Raw genomic sequence first — 18,765 nt, 5'->3', positions numbered from 1 at the left:
ATCACCAAAACTAACTAATTCGACAACCTCTCGGCCTGGGGCCCATGACCCAACATTTTGCAACCCATTCCATTGTGATATTCTAGGTTCAGGTAGAATTGACAGAGCTCACAACGTGTCCATGTAGGCTATTTTAACTATTATTAATATTTTTCAAAATAGTAATACAAAAATAAGTAGTTTAGGGATAAGGGGTTTAGCATGGACGAAAATAGAGCCCTAAGTGTTTGACTGTACTCTGTACTTTCTGCGTGTGCATCTTTTTTTTGTCATCAAAGTTTTTTATTGCTTTTTCAATAACAGAATACAAAATAAACATGACTTACATAAAAGAAAAAGACAAAATAAAATTAAGTCAAAATAAATGGACAACACACCCCTCCACATTCTGTTGTTGACAATAGTGATTATATCATCTGTAATGTATTACAAATTGTTAATGCACCAAAGTAGTCCCATACTAAATGTAATTTTCCTTTGACATTGTTCTTCCTGGCAATTGAGTATTCAAAAGGTGCAGGTTTCAGTCATAAGTTGGGTCTGTGTGTGCATTTTGAGATAGGAGAACTACAGACACAGATTTCATGCATTTATACAGTTTATACTTCATAGGCCTACTTTCACCTAGAAACTTCGTTCAGCTATCTTATTTTTTATTGTTGATTTCATGTTTTTGTAGGCCTATTTAAAAAAACCTTTCGAAATATTTAACTTTATTCATACATTTTTCATCCCACCTAGCTTTGGCATACTTTTTGTAGAAACTTTTAAGACTTAGTTGAATATGTCACACACAACAAAATCACAGTTCAACTATGCTTCTATGCAGTATGCACAGCTTTGTGTGTTTGTATGTATGAGCACGGAATGTGATGTATGATAATGTATGAGGATGTATGTGCCCCTCACTTCATGTGTGTGATTTTTAAGGGAATAGGTCAAATGCAGTGAGTGATTAGGCACACCTAAAAGTGTTCTCAAAATAACTCATCACGGCCAAAATATTCACCTTTAAGAAGGCAGGGATCCCCCAGAATTTATAAACCGAGATCAAAATGAAATTCCGTTTCCCTAATGAGTCTGACCGTGATATGATTGTGTATTCTATTCCAAAAATCACTGATTTTCCGGCATGCCCAAAAAGCATGCAGGTTACCCTCTTCCATCTGTCACTTCCAACAATATTGGGTTTTCCTTCAGACCCAATCTGAATAACCTACAGGTGGTCCAATAGAAATTATGCGCTCAACGCTGATTGGTCAGTGGGGCGGACCCGCACAGCTGCAGTTAGATTTAAAAGCTGATTCTCATTTTCTAAACAACACATTGTCAACATAACGGCGGACGATACAGCAGAGAAGCAAGTATACTAGCGTATTTTAACAGCAACAGTTGGCAGCATCGGTTGCATGATCGGAATCATAGACTGTAGAAAGTTTCCACCGGTGCTTTATTCGGTGACGCACAGGCGGCTATCTTCGAATCATGGCGTCCAGGAGAACTATGGGTCCGAGTACGCTTAAAACGTCCACAGAAAATAAAAGGTAACATCTGATCGTTTTCTGGCCGGGAATGTAAAATGCATTATCGGTCAGCTGTTTTGGGTCATGTTTAGGAGCGCGCGGCCGCGCGCGTCCAAATATAGGGCATACTGGCATAGCATTAGCATAAATTAGTTTTAGCGTTCCGGTTGTTGATGAACTAACTGGCCACGAATTGCTTTTAATTTCAGTTCCAAAAGTGCGACCTCCAAAGATGACGGTGCTGTTGCAAAGAAGAAAAACAAAGGCCAGTAAAACTAGTAAAATGAGCCCACACGCCACACTGTTAACGAAAAGTAAAATGCAGAAGTTGATACATGATTCTTTGGCTAAATATGAAATTAGCATTTTCCATTTCCATATCGACTTACCTACTTACATCAAACTTTCTGTTTCAGCAGTATCCCTTCATTCACTTTCACGAAGCTATAAATATGGGGAACACAATAGCCTAACATTTAGACTCTACGAGAGTCTAAATCTTAGGCTAGGAAGTAGGAACACAATACTATGCTATCTTTTAGGATTTGGATGGCGTTTATTTCGTCATTGTATATCGGCACCTAGCCCCACATGTGCCCTCTCCCTACGCTGGGCACATATGGGGCTAATCGGCACCCAGAGTTCTTGTAGTGGATTATAATTTGGAAATGTGGACTGTTTTGGGCATATCTCTAATAATGTAACTTTCTATCTCTTCAGCCAGTGGAACAATTGTGAAGTCTCGGTATTTACAACCTGTTGAGAAGACGGGAAGTCTGTCAAAGGTAATACATGAAACTTTATTATGAATTAAAGAAAATGTAAAAAGAACCACCCTACTGATACAAACAATTAAACAAGCATTAAACAATGAACATGTAAAATAGGTTTCAAGTAGCTGCAATTTGCAACAATATATTTTTTTTTTTAATCTAGAGTTGCAATACTCCATTGACAGCCCATTGATCAAATTGAAATTTCCGATCTGCTTGTATTAAACAACTCGCCAACATTGCAGCTCTAGGGCAATCTTGAATGATCCTCTTTCATTCTGCAAAGCGTTTGTTTCATAAAAATTCCACCATAGTGATGTTATGAGCTACTGTACTTTCTGTCAAGAAATTCCATGCAGGTGATATGTTTGTGTTGGCGTTTGGAAGCGCTCGTTTTCATTAAAATGACGTCTTCTGCCTCCTGCATTATGTGTAAATACGGGTGAATTGCAGGGCCGTTCGTGACTTTGAGCACTTCCAAACTCCAACACTTAGAAAATTAATCGTTTGCACGGAATTTGTTGACAGAAAGTAGCTCATAACATGTCTACGGTGGATTTTTATGTGAAACAAATGCTTTACAGATTGAAAGAAGATAATTCAAGCTTGCCCTACAGCTCCAATGTTGGTGAGTTTAACGTCTAATACAAGCAGATCAGAAATTTCAATTTGATCAATGGCCTGTCAATGGAGGGTATTGCAATTCTAGATTCAACCCATTATAAAACAAGAGTTGCAAATTGCGGCTAGGTTTCAAGACTTCTATAATTTTTTTTGATTGTGAGTCCTTTAACTGTTTACAGAGTAACTCGGCCAATGAGTCTGTCGTTGTACCACCAAGACCCTCCTCACCTAAACCTGTCTTTGCCAAACCAAGACCTTCCTCACCTAAACCTGGCTTTGCCAAACCAAGACCCTCCTCGCCTAAACCTGGGTGTTCCAACCCGAAGGTGGGTACACCGCCAAGACGGTCCATGGCCCCCCAGGCTTTTCCAACCCGTAAGTATTTCCTGTGCTGGGAATGTAGAGCTTTCCAGAATATTCTGGGGTGGAACATGCACACAAACATTTATGAAAAAGTTCTAATCATATTTCTTTGTAGACATGTATAATTTTATATTGTATACATGGTTATGACATTTTTACCTTATGGCTTTAATGCATTTTCACATGTTTTGCAGTGATGTATTAAATGTAAAAATCCATTTATTACACTGTCATCTGGCTGACGTATTGTATTTCTTCTTTACTCTGGCAGTCTATTGTCTATAAAGCTGTGGCTACTTTTATGTGGTAAAGAGGGTTAAAGAGACATTTACATGTTTACCTTCATCTTCAGTATTTCTCCTACAGTAGAATGCTGTAATGATAAAAAGGGAATTTTCCTGTTTGCTTACCTCACAGCAAAGGTGATTGTAACTATAATTAGGACTGGCATTTTGGCCTTTTTATCCCCCTAAACCTTTGCCAAACAATCATTTTCCTTCATTTTCAATGGAAACACAGCTCCTAAAATGACTGCATGAGCACTCTCAGAGGGACTCCCTGGAGCGTCCATTTGATTCGAAAAAAGTTGATTTCTTGCAGCCCCCTAATCTACACATTGTTTTGCAAGACATGTAGTTTGAGTTGAGCTATAATTGACCACTGTACTGTTTGCCCTCAGCGATGTCAAATCGAGAATCTTATTTTGTGAGTGCAAGTATGCTGCAGTCCACATTCACTGAAGGAGGACACCACCGCCCTGATTACGACTTGTCTGTGATTAATGGTAACTCATTCAAAGTGATCAAAACATCAATGTGTATTGTCTACAAACTATGTGCCTGTGTTCTCTAGTCTAGTTGCTACTTATCCTGTCCTTTGTCTGTAATTATGCATGCGTTCAAATTTTTTTGTACTAGTAATAATTGCATGTAAAATACTGTGTGCTTCAGAGAACACTGTAATACAGAATGTTCTGGAAGCTGAGAAAAACCCAGAGAACGATAAGGACGACATCGAGCAGAACACGTTCCTGTTGGCTTACCTCACAGCAAAGGTGATATACCGTAACTATAATTAGTACTGGTGACTCATAATAAAATGCTACTGACACATTTTGAATGCATGTTGGTTGTTAAACTAGACCTTGTAGTAATGTACATTTTTAAGTGATACCAAAAAGTCATTTGAATGTGTTTTGTTGTTGTTTTTTTTCATTGGCTGTCACAGTTGGAGTTAATTGCTTTGTCAATGGATTGAAGTCAATGAACATTACCTGGCATTAACTTCATGGTTAATGTCTATTTCTGTGCTCTTTGGGCTCCAGATGGGGCACAATAATGCAAAGCTGAGGGCAGAGATGGATGCACGGCTCCGGGAGGAGATGGAAGAAGATGACCGTCTACGTCAGGAGGTCCAGGAGATGAAGAGGCAGTACCTCCAGATGGAGAAGGAGAGAATGCTGAATGAGCTGCTGGATATCCAGGTTACTCTAATCAAATAAAGGTTTAGAATGCTCTGCATTCATATAGGCTAGAAAAAGTCCACACACTGCTGGGGTCATGCTCCCATAAAGCTCCGAACTCCAATACTCAAAAGTTCCATCATCCTTTACTTGTGTCGTTGCCTTGCATGTTAGTCTCTGTATAAAGCATTCTTTATAGATGGTACATTGGCACTCATGTACAACAAACTACAGGATTGTGTAAATAAATAATGAATTTATTCCAATGTTTGTATTCCACTCTCCTCTGACGTCCTGGTGCATTGCCCTAGTGAACTGTGTTCACACTTGCAGTAATGGATCAATCCATTAAAAATAATTATGGGTGTATGATCTAGTGTACAGACTCTATTTTAATGTGTTCTTCTGTCCAGCACCTTGGTTTTAGCTTTTGTGTGTGGGTGCTTTCTTGTAAACTGTTTAGTCAGGTTAACTACTCCTTTAACCAAAATTGTAACCTGTTATCCACTAATATTCCAGATTGCAGCATTGGAGCCAGTGGTTGATGCTGCCAAGCTTTTCATAGAAGATTACAAGTCTTTCGCCTCTGCCATTGACACCACCCGACATGAGCTTCCTATAAAGAACATCCACATCGAAGGGGACAGAATGGAATTTTTGGGTTGGTTTGATGAGTATAATCAAAGTTTTTAAGTCTTCTTAAAAATGTAATTTTGATGGATTTTCATTTGACTATGATGATCGTGGTTTGGGGAGGGGGGGGGGGGGGGGATCAATCAATCATGTTTTATTATATTGATCCCCAGGAGGATATGCGTGTCTCAAAGTGGGGACTGCCCATAAGTCTGACCTACGTGGCCGGTTAAGACTGAGGTTAGGGTTGGCGAACTACGTGGCCGGTTATGTCTGAGGTTAGAGTTTGGGATAGTATTAGTAATCTGTCGGACTAACGGGAGGTCAGAACAATGACATGTTACCGTAAAGCAGTGTTATTGGGCAGAAACCTTGTAGCTCCATATATATATATTTTTCATAACCTATTGCCTATTTTAGACTTGTTGCATTCCAGTTTTGCAAAATTTACTGAAACTAGCTGATCTATAAGCTCACAATGTGAGCTTGTAGATTTGCTATTTTAGAAAATCATTTCAAATATGACCTGCACAAAATGATGCCAAGTGTGACTAAATTACCACATTGAATCCGTTGGAACATAGGCAATGTTTTGAATTTCCTGAAAAGTTATAGTTTTGCACATGCAGTACAAGGTTTCCACTGACCTGACCTGTGTTGGAACACTGTGGTAAGCTGTGGATCTCCTCACCACCAGATAAAGCAGAAGCTTGCCTGAAGGACGGTGAGAGGATCCTGATGGACTGCACGCATGGAGATCAAGACAACACCAATTGTGTGACATGCCTGAAAGAAATGAAAAAGGCTTCAAAAGATATCAGTCACGAGCTGTCTAAGTAAGCATGCCCATGTTGTCAAATAATACTGCGTAAAATCCTCAGTGTTACAGGCCCATTTGGTTATATTTATAGTATACACTATATAAACGTATACATAAATTACCACTGACAATTTCACTGTTAGTCCAGCAACTGGGAGAAGCCATAACATAGAATCGAATACCAGTTGAAAATGATTAAAATTTGACTATTTCTGATCACAATGTATTGTGCATCTTTTTGTTCAGAGGCTTTTCAGGGCTGCTGGAGTTGTCGAGTTTGGTCAGTCGTCATGCCATCCACAGCCAGCAGGCCTTGGAGGAAGAACACCTGGGCCCAGACAGGATCCAGGAGCTGCACGGCTCCAAGTGAAGGACCCATGTCACCCACTGTTAGAGACCTGCGGATGAGGGTTTTTTTTTGGGTCACCTGAAACCGCGTGTAGGTCTCTATTGTGTATTAAACTTCACTTTTATTGTAATTTTGTAATAAAGTCGGTTGTCCAGTAAAATTCCTGTTGTGGGTTCATGTCCTAGCAGTCTCTTGAACCAACTCTGAACTCTGTCTGAAGTTTTTTAGATGGATGAGCATCTGAATTAACTTCATGATTAGCCCAATAGCTGATGCACATGAACAGATTTATTTGTAATGGCAATTATGGTATACATGTCTCAAATGTCAGCGTATAGCCGCCTGCAGCAGCTGGAGAGATCCTAAATGCCGCCAGCGTTAAAAATCCCGTGTTGTACATTTTTACACTCTTTTACACTTTTTTTTTTTTTTAATTCAAATTTGCTGCAGATGGTTTTGGGTGATGGTTGAAGTCCAACACCCTTGGGTGTTTGGAGTTGGCGTCTAGGGCCGTTTGCACCAAGAAAGATTAAGCCTTAATCTGGTTTAAATCAAGGTTTATCAAGTGGTGCAACACAACTCGAATTAAAATGAATCCTTGATCAACAAATCCTTGATTAACCCTAAGCTTTATTTAATCGTTCTTGGTGCAAACGGCCCCTATGACTGACAACTGTTGCCAGTCAATTATATCAAATTGAACTTTGTTTTATTGAAAACGTTGCACAGTATAGTCTAGTAGCCAAAAAGTGAACCCGGACATGTTGAGTACACCAACGTTTTATGTTAGACATGTTGAGTATGGGTCCCCAGCATGTAGAAACTGCCGGATGCTAACTTGCATATGTTGCAACATGCTTTATCTAGCATGTGATGTGTCAAACTAGGGGGTTTTCATGATGCTGAATCCATTCCAAGCATTAGTTTTGCAAAAAACAAACACTCATTGGGCTTAAAACAGCCATGCCAAATGTTTTTGCAAAACATGTTTGAAATGGATTTGTTTGACACATCACATGCTACATAAAGCATGATGAAATTTTGACTTTTTTGCCTTGTTAATGGTATGGTCACATATTATGCCAATTATGAAAATTGCTCAACATATGCAAGTTAGCATCCGGCAGTTTCTACATGCTGGGGACCCATACTCAACATTTATAACATAAAACCTTGGTGTACTCAACATGTCCGGGTTCACAATGGGGCTCTATGGGCTGGCTACTAGACTAGTATAGCGTTACGGATCTGTGTGTAGATAATTTAACCAGTTACAGCCTACATGTTTTAATCACTTACCCTCAGTCAACACAGTGAAAATAGCCTATATAAAAGCCCACAACGTGACCCAATGTGAAATGTTGTGACATCAGAGATATACTAGTTTCACTGTTTTTGAATGTTTTTGAAACTGGTATGTTTTTCTCTTTTCCAGCCCAGAACTATTGCATGTTGACTTGGGGATACACCTGACTGGTCCAAATGGAGTGTCCAGAGCTGTTGCTGAAATTGTGCTTCATCCAGGATATGACCCTAAGACTGGTGCCAACGGCACGGCTCTGCTCCGCCTGGCTTCTCCTGTCCCGTTCACTGACAAGATCAGACCTGTGTGTCTGGCAGCCAATGGCAGCGTGTTCAGCCACGGCACCCCCAGCTGGGTCCTTGGCTGGAAGCGGAATGCATTTCCCAGAGAGCAGTAGCAGGAGGAGCAAGGTGAGCATGACATCACATGTCACTTGAAATGGTGAAAAATGACACTGTGGTGGCTGGCCAAGTCACCACATTTGTCACAAAATACTGTAGAATTCCATTGAATAATGTTTTGACAAACTGCCGAGTTATAATACAAATATGCCAAAAATATGGTCACCTGGTTGATACTATTAACTGTATAAGGCAGCTCAACAGTGAGAGGCTGCAGACTGATAAGATTGTTCTATTTCTATTGTTTCTAGGTTCCAGTTGTCGACAACAAAGTCTGTAACATGATCTATCCAGGACGTATCACAGAGGCCATGATCTGTTCTGGTTTGCTGGAAAGTGACAAAACCTATCCGGTATAATGCCATTGAGATGCCATTCAAATCCTAGCTATAACTGAGTAGAACTGAGTAAAACAATGTTTCTGTCTTATCAGGATGGAGGTCCAATGATCAGCAAATACGGCTCTAACTGGGTCCAGTCTGGAGTTGTTACCCCATGGGATTGGAAGCGCCCCAGTGCCAGCGTTTACACCAGAGTGGACCACCTCGAGATGTGGATCGAGTCCATTGTCAAAACTGGCCTGTGCTTCATCCGGTTTGAGTCTGACAGCAGCTCTACCTGCCCCTGCCAGCTGTTGTTGGCTAGTGCCAATAGGTACAGTCTTAGACCAGTCGTTCTCAAACCTTTTCATTTCAAGGACCCAAGGAGTTAAAGAGTTAAGGGTCAATTTGATCCAATTTCAGTCTTTAATCTCTGTAGTAATCTGACTTCCACCAATAAAGAGCTGTTTGTCTGTTTATGGTTTAATTATGATCAGGTACACGGTCAGTGAAGGCTGTAATTTGTCATTGTGTACTGTCTCCTTTTTGTCTCATCCTCAGACCCAGTTGACCTTGAGGAGTGAATGTAGGTAAGGTGGCGTTTTGTAATCTCATTCAATGGGTACACTCTCAGAGTAAGATTAACACTGATGATTTTATTATGTACATTCCATTACAACCTCTCTGCGCGTGCACGCACGCACGCACACACACACACACACACACACACACAGGGCCCTAGGTGGCATAATAGCCAAAATTAAACAGCTGGGTGATTTGGGATATGCTGCCTACTCCAAACTGTTTCACACGTGTGTCTGCCCTGTCATGGATTATATGGCGGGAATATGGGGCTCAAACATGAATATGAAGGGACAAATGGTTCAGAATAGAGCCATACGGTACTTTCTAGGAGTGCATAAATGTGCGCCTGTATTGGCAGTAACAGGAGACATGGGATGGGAGCCGTGTGAGATAAGGTGGAGAGGCAGCATGATGGCCTTATGGAACCGACTAATCAGACTGCCAGAGAACAAAGTTGCTAGGAAGACTTTCAACTGGGATGTATCAGTAAAAGGTGCATGGGCAAGTGCAATAGAGGACACTCTTGTAAGAACTGGGTTACATGACAGTTTTCTAAATAACAGTGTTGTAAACATCTCCATGGTTAAGACTTTATAATTTATTTCAGAACAAATGGTCACAGGACATATTGTACAAACCAAAGCTGAGAACATTTGTTACGATAAAAAGCTGTTACGCTAGTGAAAAGTATGTTTGTGCCCCATTATCCAAAAGACAAAGATCCCTATGTGCCCAACTTTGTTCTGGGATCTTGCCCTTGCACCTTGAGACTGGGAGGTATAGAGGAGTTACAGAAGAAGAACGTATTTTCACCTATTGTGATATAAATGATATTGAGAATGAGTTCCATTTTCTTTTCTATTGCCCGTTGTATCATGAGCTACATCAAAAGTTATTTAACAGATGTAAAAATATAGATCTGATGTGGTTAAGTGATGCAGAGCGACTGAGATGGATTTTCGAACAGAAGATATTTGCATTAGCAGAATATATAGAGAAAGCTTGGGACATACGGACAAAGAAAACTTATATGTGATGTATTTTATTTTTATTTTTATGTTTTTGCTTATTTCTGTTTTTTACAAATACTTGGTGTAACTTCTGTGTGGGAAGTAAACGTGATATTGTTTATTTATGTTGTTGGTGTTTTATAATTCCGTAAGGGATGGGTCTTAACGACAAGACACGAAAATAAAAATGCATTAATTAATTCATTCATTCATTCATTCACTCACACACACACACACACACACACACACACACACACACACACAGATTCAATTAATTAAATACATGCTCTTTGTTTTGTTTTTCTGTTTCCAGATCCTAGACTAAGGAGGAGAAGAGTCATGCTTGACTACTGCAACAACTCCAACATGTTCAGCTCTCATCTGCCCGCTTTTCACCTGCACTGCTCCAAAGACCACAACACAGCAGTCCTCCAAGACCTTCACTGACTTCCGCTCAACAAACCTACAAGAGCCCTCAACAACCTCCCCCCTAACTATCTGTCCTTCTCCACCAGCATGAAGCATGTGATGCAAGAAGTACTTTTGTAAATGTAGACACATTCTGTTACAAGTAAATTCCTGATTTCAAAATATACTTAAAGTACCAAAAGTAAGTATGTAGTGACTCTCTTGGGGCATAATTCACCATGGTTCTTTAAGGGATTGGGCGGGGCTTTTGGAGGGAATAGGTGCGTGTGTTGTGTTGTCAGTGTGAGTGCAGAGTGTGAAATAAATGGATGTGCCGTTCTGCGTGCCCGACATCAGAATTTGCAATACTTTCATTCTTTCAATTTCTGCTACAAGTACTCATTATTGAATTTATTCAGTGTAATTTTCAACATGCCATTCATTCATTCATGTTTTTTATGGCCTACTATATATTGGCTATAACTAACTAAAAGGTATGACAAATAGCTCAGAATAAGTTGAATCGAGTCTTATAACTGATGAGTACTACCCACAGCTTACTTGAGCTAGCAATTAAAAAAAGAAAAGAAGCTAAAAACAGATCACAAGGTGACAGGCTATGAGGTTACAGATCTGCTATTTTGGAAATGTCTTGATATGTTTTGAAACACCAGACTGAAATAATCCAAAAGGCTTTTAAAATTGTGGAATAGTTTATGGAAAGGTTTCAGGGCTGACATTTATATGGGAGACAGAGACACTGCATGCAAACCACAGCCTTTCATACATTGTGGCAACAATAACCATTTTTTTCAAGTGACAAATCTAATGCAATGCAACTTTCTGTTAGATTTCCCTCATACGAATAAACATATTTCTCTTTATCCAATACAGTGTAGTCTTCTTTCATTTTATTCCTGCTGTTTTGTGCCCACCTGACGTTGGTGCCCAAGACTGAAGCACTGTATTAAAATCCTTGCATTAAGCCTGTTTTCAGTGAACTGAAACATATACAATTTTAATTTATAACTAAGGGCAGGATAAAGGAACAATACTACCAATAATGATGAATAAATGAATGAAATTGAATAATACATTGTATTGCTTTTGTGATAAATGAAATGTCATGTGTCAAGGGCCCAGGGCATGAGTCATCGCCATGCTGGCTTGTGGTGGATATTGTTTTAGCCAAATCCTATTTTTGCCACAGACATACAAAAGAGCAGACAATAATATTACCAGAAACACATAAAGAGCTGTAGCCTTACCAGAGTGCAGAAATTTAACCAATGAAAGGGGGTCCTTGGAAATAAAAAGAAAACCACAGTCCTAGTGGACGCCAGGTCAGTGGCGTATGGACCTGGCGATGGGCCACTCTAGAGAACTGCAATTACCAATTTTTGTTCTTCCCCCTTCATGGGCCCACCTGGCGTCTGGGCCCTGGTCTACGCCTGTGGGAATCCTAATATGCCATATACATAGTGTCTATAATAGTAAATCAGAGTCAAACATATTCTGAAGAAAACCTTAACATTCAGTAATTGGTCCTTATGATCGATGTGCCACGGAAAGGACAGGTCTTTGCCACGGACACATTTGTCCGTGTGGACACATTCATGACCCCTGGCCCAGGGCAAAGGTCGTAAAGGTCAAGAATGGTTTGGATGAATAAGTAAAAAATATTTGGTTTTATACATTTTTTAAACAATGACAAAAAAAGAAGGGAAAGAAGGTGTGCATTTAAAGTTGCATTTGATGAAATAATTAGATAGTATGATGTTACTGATGTTTTTTGTGTAAAAGGACAGAGGCATGCAGACACACATACACACTGCCCAGACTGAATTGGTCTCTTGTTTTAGTAGAGACTATAGTCTCTACTAAAACAAGCCTACGTATATATAAAGTATACTTTATATATACACGTAGGCTACATCACTATTAGTCATGTACTATGCACTTTATGTTTTTCTTTTAACTGCAATGATGAGCCTGCACAAACAAGAATGATTCTGATTCTGACGCACGCGCGCACGCACACACACACACACACACACACGCACGCACACACACACACACACACACACACACACACACACACACACACACGCATGGGTACTTCCTGTCATTGCAGTACCACTAGGTGGCAGCGCGTAGACGCGCAGCAGCAGCTACGTCGGCCATAATATAAATAGAAGAAGTGTTCCTTTCAGCCATTACTTTCACACTGCAGGCAGGTCGTTGCCAGTCTACTCGGAGGACAGGTCACACATCAACCCAGACAAAATGCTGTCCGTCAGAGTTGCAGCGGCTCTAGCCAGGGCCCTTCCCAGGAGAGCTGGATTGGTAAGCATTTCAGTGAAATTGAAATGATTTGTATCTGGAAATAATGTTTGACAGTTTCAATGTCCACGTTAACATTGTGGGCGTGAAGGGTATAATGCTGCAGGCCTCGGACACACCGCTAATGTGAACTTGGGGACAAAATGTGCACAATACAAAATGGGGACGGTGAGACATGTCTCAGGGCGTCAACAGTTTGATATTAAATGAATGTTTAAATACGAGTTTCCCTTTTTTATATTCGATTCGTGACAGTAAATTGCTGTCTCTCGTCTTGCATTGGGCTTATACAAGCTAAGTTTGAGCTAAGCTAAGCGGTGCTAGCGCTAGCCGAATGCGCCGTTCACTGAAGCGCACGCTCTGAAGGTCAGAAAGACTGACAGCGCATGTCCTCTCTGCAGACACTCCGTCTGCCCTGGAAATGTTCACAATGTCCAAGTGCAATGTTCTCTGTGTCTTTTTGATTTTAAGAATGCATATTTTGATAAGAAATTGTGTGAATGTTCTCAATGTTATTGACGCTAGGTGGCGAAGTCACTGCCAGCCGCTTGCGTTGGGGTCAACCATCTGCACACACACAGAGCACTGCTGGCTGCTGCAAAGACCGGTGAGAAGGAACATGACTTTAAATGTGTCACCAAGTTAATTGATTATAAATATTCAGCTGCAGCATGTCTCTGTACTGCTGTATAATTTGGGATGAATTCCAATCATTAATAATTCATCACGAGTCACGACTATTTATTGCTTGTAAATGTTTCTTGCACACTTGAAAAGGGGATTTCACTTTAAAACTAGCACTGCAGGCATCTGGCTTCTGTGCATTCTAGATATAGATTTTAAGTTGCTTGATTCAGTAATTGAATATTATATTTTTGGTTAGACACACCCCCTCCTACATAATAAAGCCCTTTGAACTTCTACCTCTGAATTTAACAAAGTTATTGTAGTTGAAAACGCATGTTCCTGCTTCTGATGACTGGTATTGTCCTTCTAGAGCGTAAGGGGGCCATGCTTTAAGCAAATGTCTTCATGTGACATGTCTACGGTCTACCATGAAGGTCACATTCAATGGACACCGCTTTAGTCTGAGCCTAATGTATGTGTATATATATTTTTCCAGGCACTGCTGAGGTGTCTTCCATCTTGGAGGATAAAATCTTGGGAGCAGACACCTCCGCTGACCTAGAAGAGACGGGCCGTGTGCTGTCCATCGGTGATGGTATTGCCCGAGTGTATGGGCTCAGGAATGTCCAGGCAGAGGAGATGGTGGAATTCTCTTCTGGACTCAAGGTAGATGAAGTAGAAAGTACTCTAAATCATAACTTAAGTCTGTTTTATTTTGATGAATTACTATATATATATTATATATTTTTTTAATGTTGTCTATATCATCATGTCTGGTAGAAACCTTGTGTAGAGAACTGTTTTTTTTTAATTTTTATTAAATCTTTTAATAATGGCTTTCACTACTTTAGTGCGACACTTAATTTATGAGAAGTAGTAGTAATGGGAAGGACTAAAATTACATGGATGCTTTCCTGAATTGAAAGGTGTAACAGTGTGTGTGTGTGTATATAGGCTTTCACACTAACATGACATATCATTTCTTCTCTTCCAGGGTATGTCTCTGAACTTGGAGCCTGACAACGTTGGTGTTGTGGTGTTCGGTAATGACAAGCTGATCAAGGAGGGTGACATTGTGAAAAGGACTGGTGCCATCGTGGATGTGCCTGTTGGTGAGGAGCTGCTGGGCCGTGTAGTAGATGCACTGGGAAACGCCATCGATGGAAAGGTTGGCACCTGATGAGCTAATTCTTTTTCGTTTTTTGACCTATTCACCCATTAGTTTAAAATGTAGCACCAAAAGTTATTTATCTTCATATAAATACAACGTCAGCATTGTATTTCATTTACCTTTACTCTATACTATAGTCAAAAATACATGATGCCATTGTTTTTTATTACTATGACTAAAACTAGTCCATTAACCTCTTTTTGTCCTCAGGGTCCTCTAGGCTCCAGCATCCGTAGGCGTGTGGGTCTTAAGGCCCCTGGCATCATTCCCCGTATCTCTGTGAGAGAGCCCATGCAGACTGGCATCAAGGCTGTGGACAGCTTGGTGCCCATTGGTAGAGGTCAGCGTGAGCTGATCATTGGTGACAGGCAGACTGGGTCAGTTTACTTGGTTATTTTATTCTTTGAAGTTGTAGTGAATGGAGCCCACAGCTTGTATATGATTAATGGCTTATCTACCCACTGCTGTGTCCTGTGTCGGAATCAATTTCTTATAAAAGAATGCATTAAAGTCACGAGAGTCGCAGGCGACTCGCAATATTTTACCCTAACACAGAATCTATCAAAGATCACCTTGTTTTACTATCTGATCAGTTGTAATTTTCTGAGTATTCTGTCTCCACTTCAAAACAATATCATTCCATCACAACATGCCCTATACTCTTGTGTGCACACAGCTGAGAGATTTACAACGTCATAGACCAGTATAAATTGAGCATAAGGAATTAATTTGTCACTCAGATGGGGTATCATCATTAAATGATACCCTGTACTTTTCCTTTGAAAATTGTATTGAAAACCTAACCTAGCACTACCGCCACAAAATTATTTCTTCATGTCCTCCAACAGCAAAACCGCCATTGCCATTGATACCATTATTAACCAGAAGCGATTCAACGACGGAACAGATGAGAAGAAGAAGCTGTACTGCATCTACGTGGCCATCGGCCAGAAGAGATCCACCGTGGCTCAGCTGGTGAAGAGGCTGACTGATGCTGACGCCATGAGGTACACTATCGTGGTCTCTGCCACCGCCTCCGACGCTGCTCCCCTGCAGTACCTGGCCCCCTACTCTGGCTGCTCCATGGGAGAGTTCTTCAGAGACAACGGCAAACATGCCCTGATCATCTATGATGACTTGTCCAAGCAGGTGAGAGAGTGAGCTGAGCTATTGCTCTACATATTGATAGCTGTGCCATTAAAATGGAGGCACCTTAACAGTTATTGTGCCATTGGCGTACATCTACGGCAATTAATACATGTTACGCTCCACACCATTGCCGTTGATGTATGGCAATTGGTGTTTTATAGTGCTTTTGATTAAGTCATAATGCTACTCACGTTAGCATCTGGTTGCTAGCTGTTGTCAATGACACTGCATCATGCCATCTTGATTGTCATGCCCATAAACATCTACTATCTGTTACTTTCAATCGCCTGTATCTCCTATTCCTTGTCCCAGATGGAATTTTTGGTCAAAACAAGCTTTATTCCACTGGTGTGTTCAGAGCCAGTTTCTACAACCATTAGACTCTGGTATAAAAACCACCACACAGCAACAGGATGGTGAAATAGACCAGACCACTATCTGCAGAGTGGCTGGACAAGCACTTTCCATACACTATTAAAAAAAAAAACAAGCTTTATTCCACGGCCCAGAGGCTGTGATCCTTCTACATCATGTTATAGCAGCACCCGTGGCAAACATGGACTGATGTTACATTGTCACACACCCTAACATAAGGTCTATACTTCCGGTCTGGAGTTTTGGCTCTTCAAAATAAGAGCTGAACAGGAAAAATGCTGGCGTGAATTATATCGCAGTTATCAATACATGCTGGTGTAGTTTGGGTTAACTTGTATAGCACACTTTGTTAACCCCACCAAAATAACAATACAAAGCTGCAAAAACATGGGCAATGTGAAAATCTGACTTGTGAGGACTTTGAGTTCTGCTCTAATTAAAGGCTATAGTTGCTAGACTAATGGCTGCATCATTCTCCCTCCCCAGGCTGTTGCCTACCGTCAGATGTCTCTGCTGCTGCGTCGTCCCCCTGGTCGTGAGGCCTACCCCGGTGATGTTTTCTACCTGCATTCCCGTCTGCTGGAGAGAGCTGCCAAGATGAATGACAACTTTGGTGGTGGCTCTCTCACTGCCCTTCCCGTCATCGAGACCCAGGCTGGTGACGTGTCTGCCTACATCCCCACCAATGTGATCTCCATCACAGATGGACAGGTGTGTCTCTGGAATTCTGTTGGATTTTCATTGCTATGGTTGTTGGTAATCTGGCACAAACAAAACATATTGTTACTATAATTTCTTTTTTTCTCTGCTGTAGATCTTCTTGGAGACTGAGCTGTTCTACAAGGGTATCCGCCCAGCTATCAATGTGGGTCTGTCTGTGTCCAGAGTAGGTTCTGCTGCTCAGACCAAGGCCATGAAGCAGGTAGGTTTAAATTCCTCATGTGCTACAATGACTACACATTTTTGCATATAGCACAGCATGGATGCTATAGCTCTTCAATTAGAAGGGTATATCGCACACATCCTAAACCTAAATACTCCTGATTTGTCCTTGATAGGTGGCTGGTACCATGAAGCTGGAGCTGGCCCAGTACCGTGAGGTTGCAGCCTTTGCCCAGTTTGGTTCTGACCTGGATGCTGCCACCCAGCAGCTCCTCAACAGGGGTGTTAGGCTCACTGAGCTGCTCAAGCAGGGACAGTACTGTGAGTACATCAAATCTCTTATAGGTTTGTGTTGCTACAAAAAATATTAACAATATACACAACATGCTAAGAACTTGTGCTGTGTGCATTCCTCCTGCAGGCCCCATGGCTATCGAGGAGCAGGTAACGGTCATCTATGCTGGTGTCAGAGGTCACCTTGACAAGATGGAGCCCAGCAAGATCACAAAATTCGAGAAGGCTTTCCTTGCGCACGTCCTCGGCAGCCACCAGGAGTTGCTTGCAGCAATTAGGTGAGTTAGCCACATTGATAATTGGACAGGTGTGAGGGGGGGCACCACGATATCGCTTGACACCACTGTCTTATTTTGAATCGTCCTGACCAGCTGTTCTTTGCTTCTTGTTTCAGGAACGAAGGCATGATCTCTGAGACAGCAGACGCTAAACTGAAGCAGATTGTGTTGACCTTCCTGTCCACTTTCGAGTAACTGCTAGCTAGCACTTCCCTGTTTGATCTTCAGTGTCCATGCTATGTGTCCTGTGTCCTCATGCTTTATGTATGTCAGCACACTGAAGGCCAAAAAACTCCCTGTACAGATTTCCGAAGAATAAACTTTTACAACCCTACTATGCTGTAAAATTCTGTTGATTATAAGCCTATACAGTTGTGAGTTGATGAACCAGTAAGCATATTTCACTTGTGGCCCATCAGATGGGCCAACATACTATTTGGAAAAGAACATAGGCACTTGTTGGGGTTTTAAAAAAATATCCCAGCTAATTTCTCATGTTTAGTTTGTTCTAAGATGCATTTGTTTTAGTTATTGAATTTAACAATGCATTTAACAGACTGTCAAACCCACATGTACTGAGCTGGCCGTAGGGCATTCTGAGGACAAATGCATAGCTTATATAGTGGAGGAGTACTGTTCCTGTCTGCCCATCAATGCTGTTGCACTGTATGATTGTATTGACAGTGTAAGTGTAAGCCTTGCCTGCAAAATAAAACTTGGTTTGCAGGATTGGGTGAAATGTTTGATACAATAAACATGGTGACGTTTGTCAAAAGGAATCAACCATCTGTCCTTTGTAACATCATGCCTTGCCCCGTTTGTTTCCTGATGTAGCTTAATATGTGAATACTGAGACTGTTAGTACAAGGGTTTAATGTAACATGCCTGGCAATTTTTCAATATTAACGTTAAGCTAACATTGCAGCGGTGGCCGAACGGTTTGCGGAGCGGTCTTGTTATCGGAAGGTCGCCAGTTCGAATCCCCCGACCGGCACGTTAAAATTACCACCGCTAAACTGCCCTTGAGCAATGAAATGAAATGAAATGATTACTATATTTACCCAGGGTATCT

At 41.0% G+C, this 18,765-nt stretch overlaps 3 protein-coding genes across 5 annotated transcripts; all 3 read left to right on the top strand.

The window, feature by feature from the left end:
• Window positions 1-1,318: 1,318 nt before the first annotated feature.
• LOC306934107 (HAUS augmin-like complex subunit 8) lies at window positions 1,319-6,707 on the top strand. Of its 2 annotated transcripts, none has more exons than XM_079516586.1 (10): window positions 1,319-1,544; window positions 1,733-1,792; window positions 2,248-2,308; window positions 3,100-3,295; window positions 3,963-4,067; window positions 4,234-4,337; window positions 4,608-4,766; window positions 5,265-5,406; window positions 6,076-6,214; window positions 6,445-6,629. In XM_079516586.1, exons 1-10 carry the CDS (start codon window positions 1,486-1,488, stop codon window positions 6,566-6,568), a joined length of 1,149 nt encoding a protein of 382 aa, XP_079372712.1. In that variant the 5' UTR covers window positions 1,319-1,485; the 3' UTR covers window positions 6,569-6,629. The 2 variants fall into 2 exon arrangements, with proteins under 2 accessions (XP_079372712.1, XP_079372711.1); XM_079516585.1 differs by having other exon boundaries at window positions 1,320-1,544; window positions 1,733-1,788; window positions 2,244-2,308; window positions 6,445-6,707.
• Window positions 6,708-8,014: 1,307 nt separating this feature from the next.
• On the top strand, window positions 8,015-9,158 carry LOC306934108 (brain-specific serine protease 4-like). Of its 2 annotated transcripts, XM_079516587.1 has the most exons (4): window positions 8,015-8,260; window positions 8,503-8,604; window positions 8,685-8,905; window positions 9,133-9,158. In XM_079516587.1, exons 1-4 carry the CDS (start codon window positions 8,030-8,032, stop codon window positions 9,140-9,142), a joined length of 564 nt encoding a protein of 187 aa, XP_079372713.1. In that variant the 5' UTR covers window positions 8,015-8,029; the 3' UTR covers window positions 9,143-9,158. The 2 variants fall into 2 exon arrangements, with proteins under 2 accessions (XP_079372713.1, XP_079372714.1); XM_079516588.1 differs by lacking the exon at window positions 8,503-8,604.
• Window positions 9,159-12,768: 3,610 nt separating this feature from the next.
• LOC306934665 (ATP synthase subunit alpha, mitochondrial-like) lies at window positions 12,769-18,027 on the top strand. The gene is made up of 11 exons (XM_079517333.1): window positions 12,769-12,920; window positions 13,443-13,524; window positions 14,041-14,210; window positions 14,539-14,712; window positions 14,926-15,092; window positions 15,564-15,864; window positions 16,726-16,950; window positions 17,054-17,161; window positions 17,298-17,442; window positions 17,543-17,693; window positions 17,810-18,027. Exons 1-11 carry the CDS (start codon window positions 12,861-12,863, stop codon window positions 17,886-17,888), a joined length of 1,662 nt encoding a protein of 553 aa, XP_079373459.1. The 5' UTR covers window positions 12,769-12,860; the 3' UTR covers window positions 17,889-18,027.
• Window positions 18,028-18,765: the final 738 nt, after the last annotated feature.

Source organism: Electrona antarctica, assembly GCF_951216825.1.
Source record: "Electrona antarctica genome assembly, chromosome: 12".
NCBI lineage: Eukaryota > Metazoa > Chordata > Actinopteri > Myctophiformes > Myctophidae > Electrona > Electrona antarctica.
Note: the sequence above shows the minus strand (reverse complement) of the source record. Positions and strands in the feature narration are given on the sequence as shown.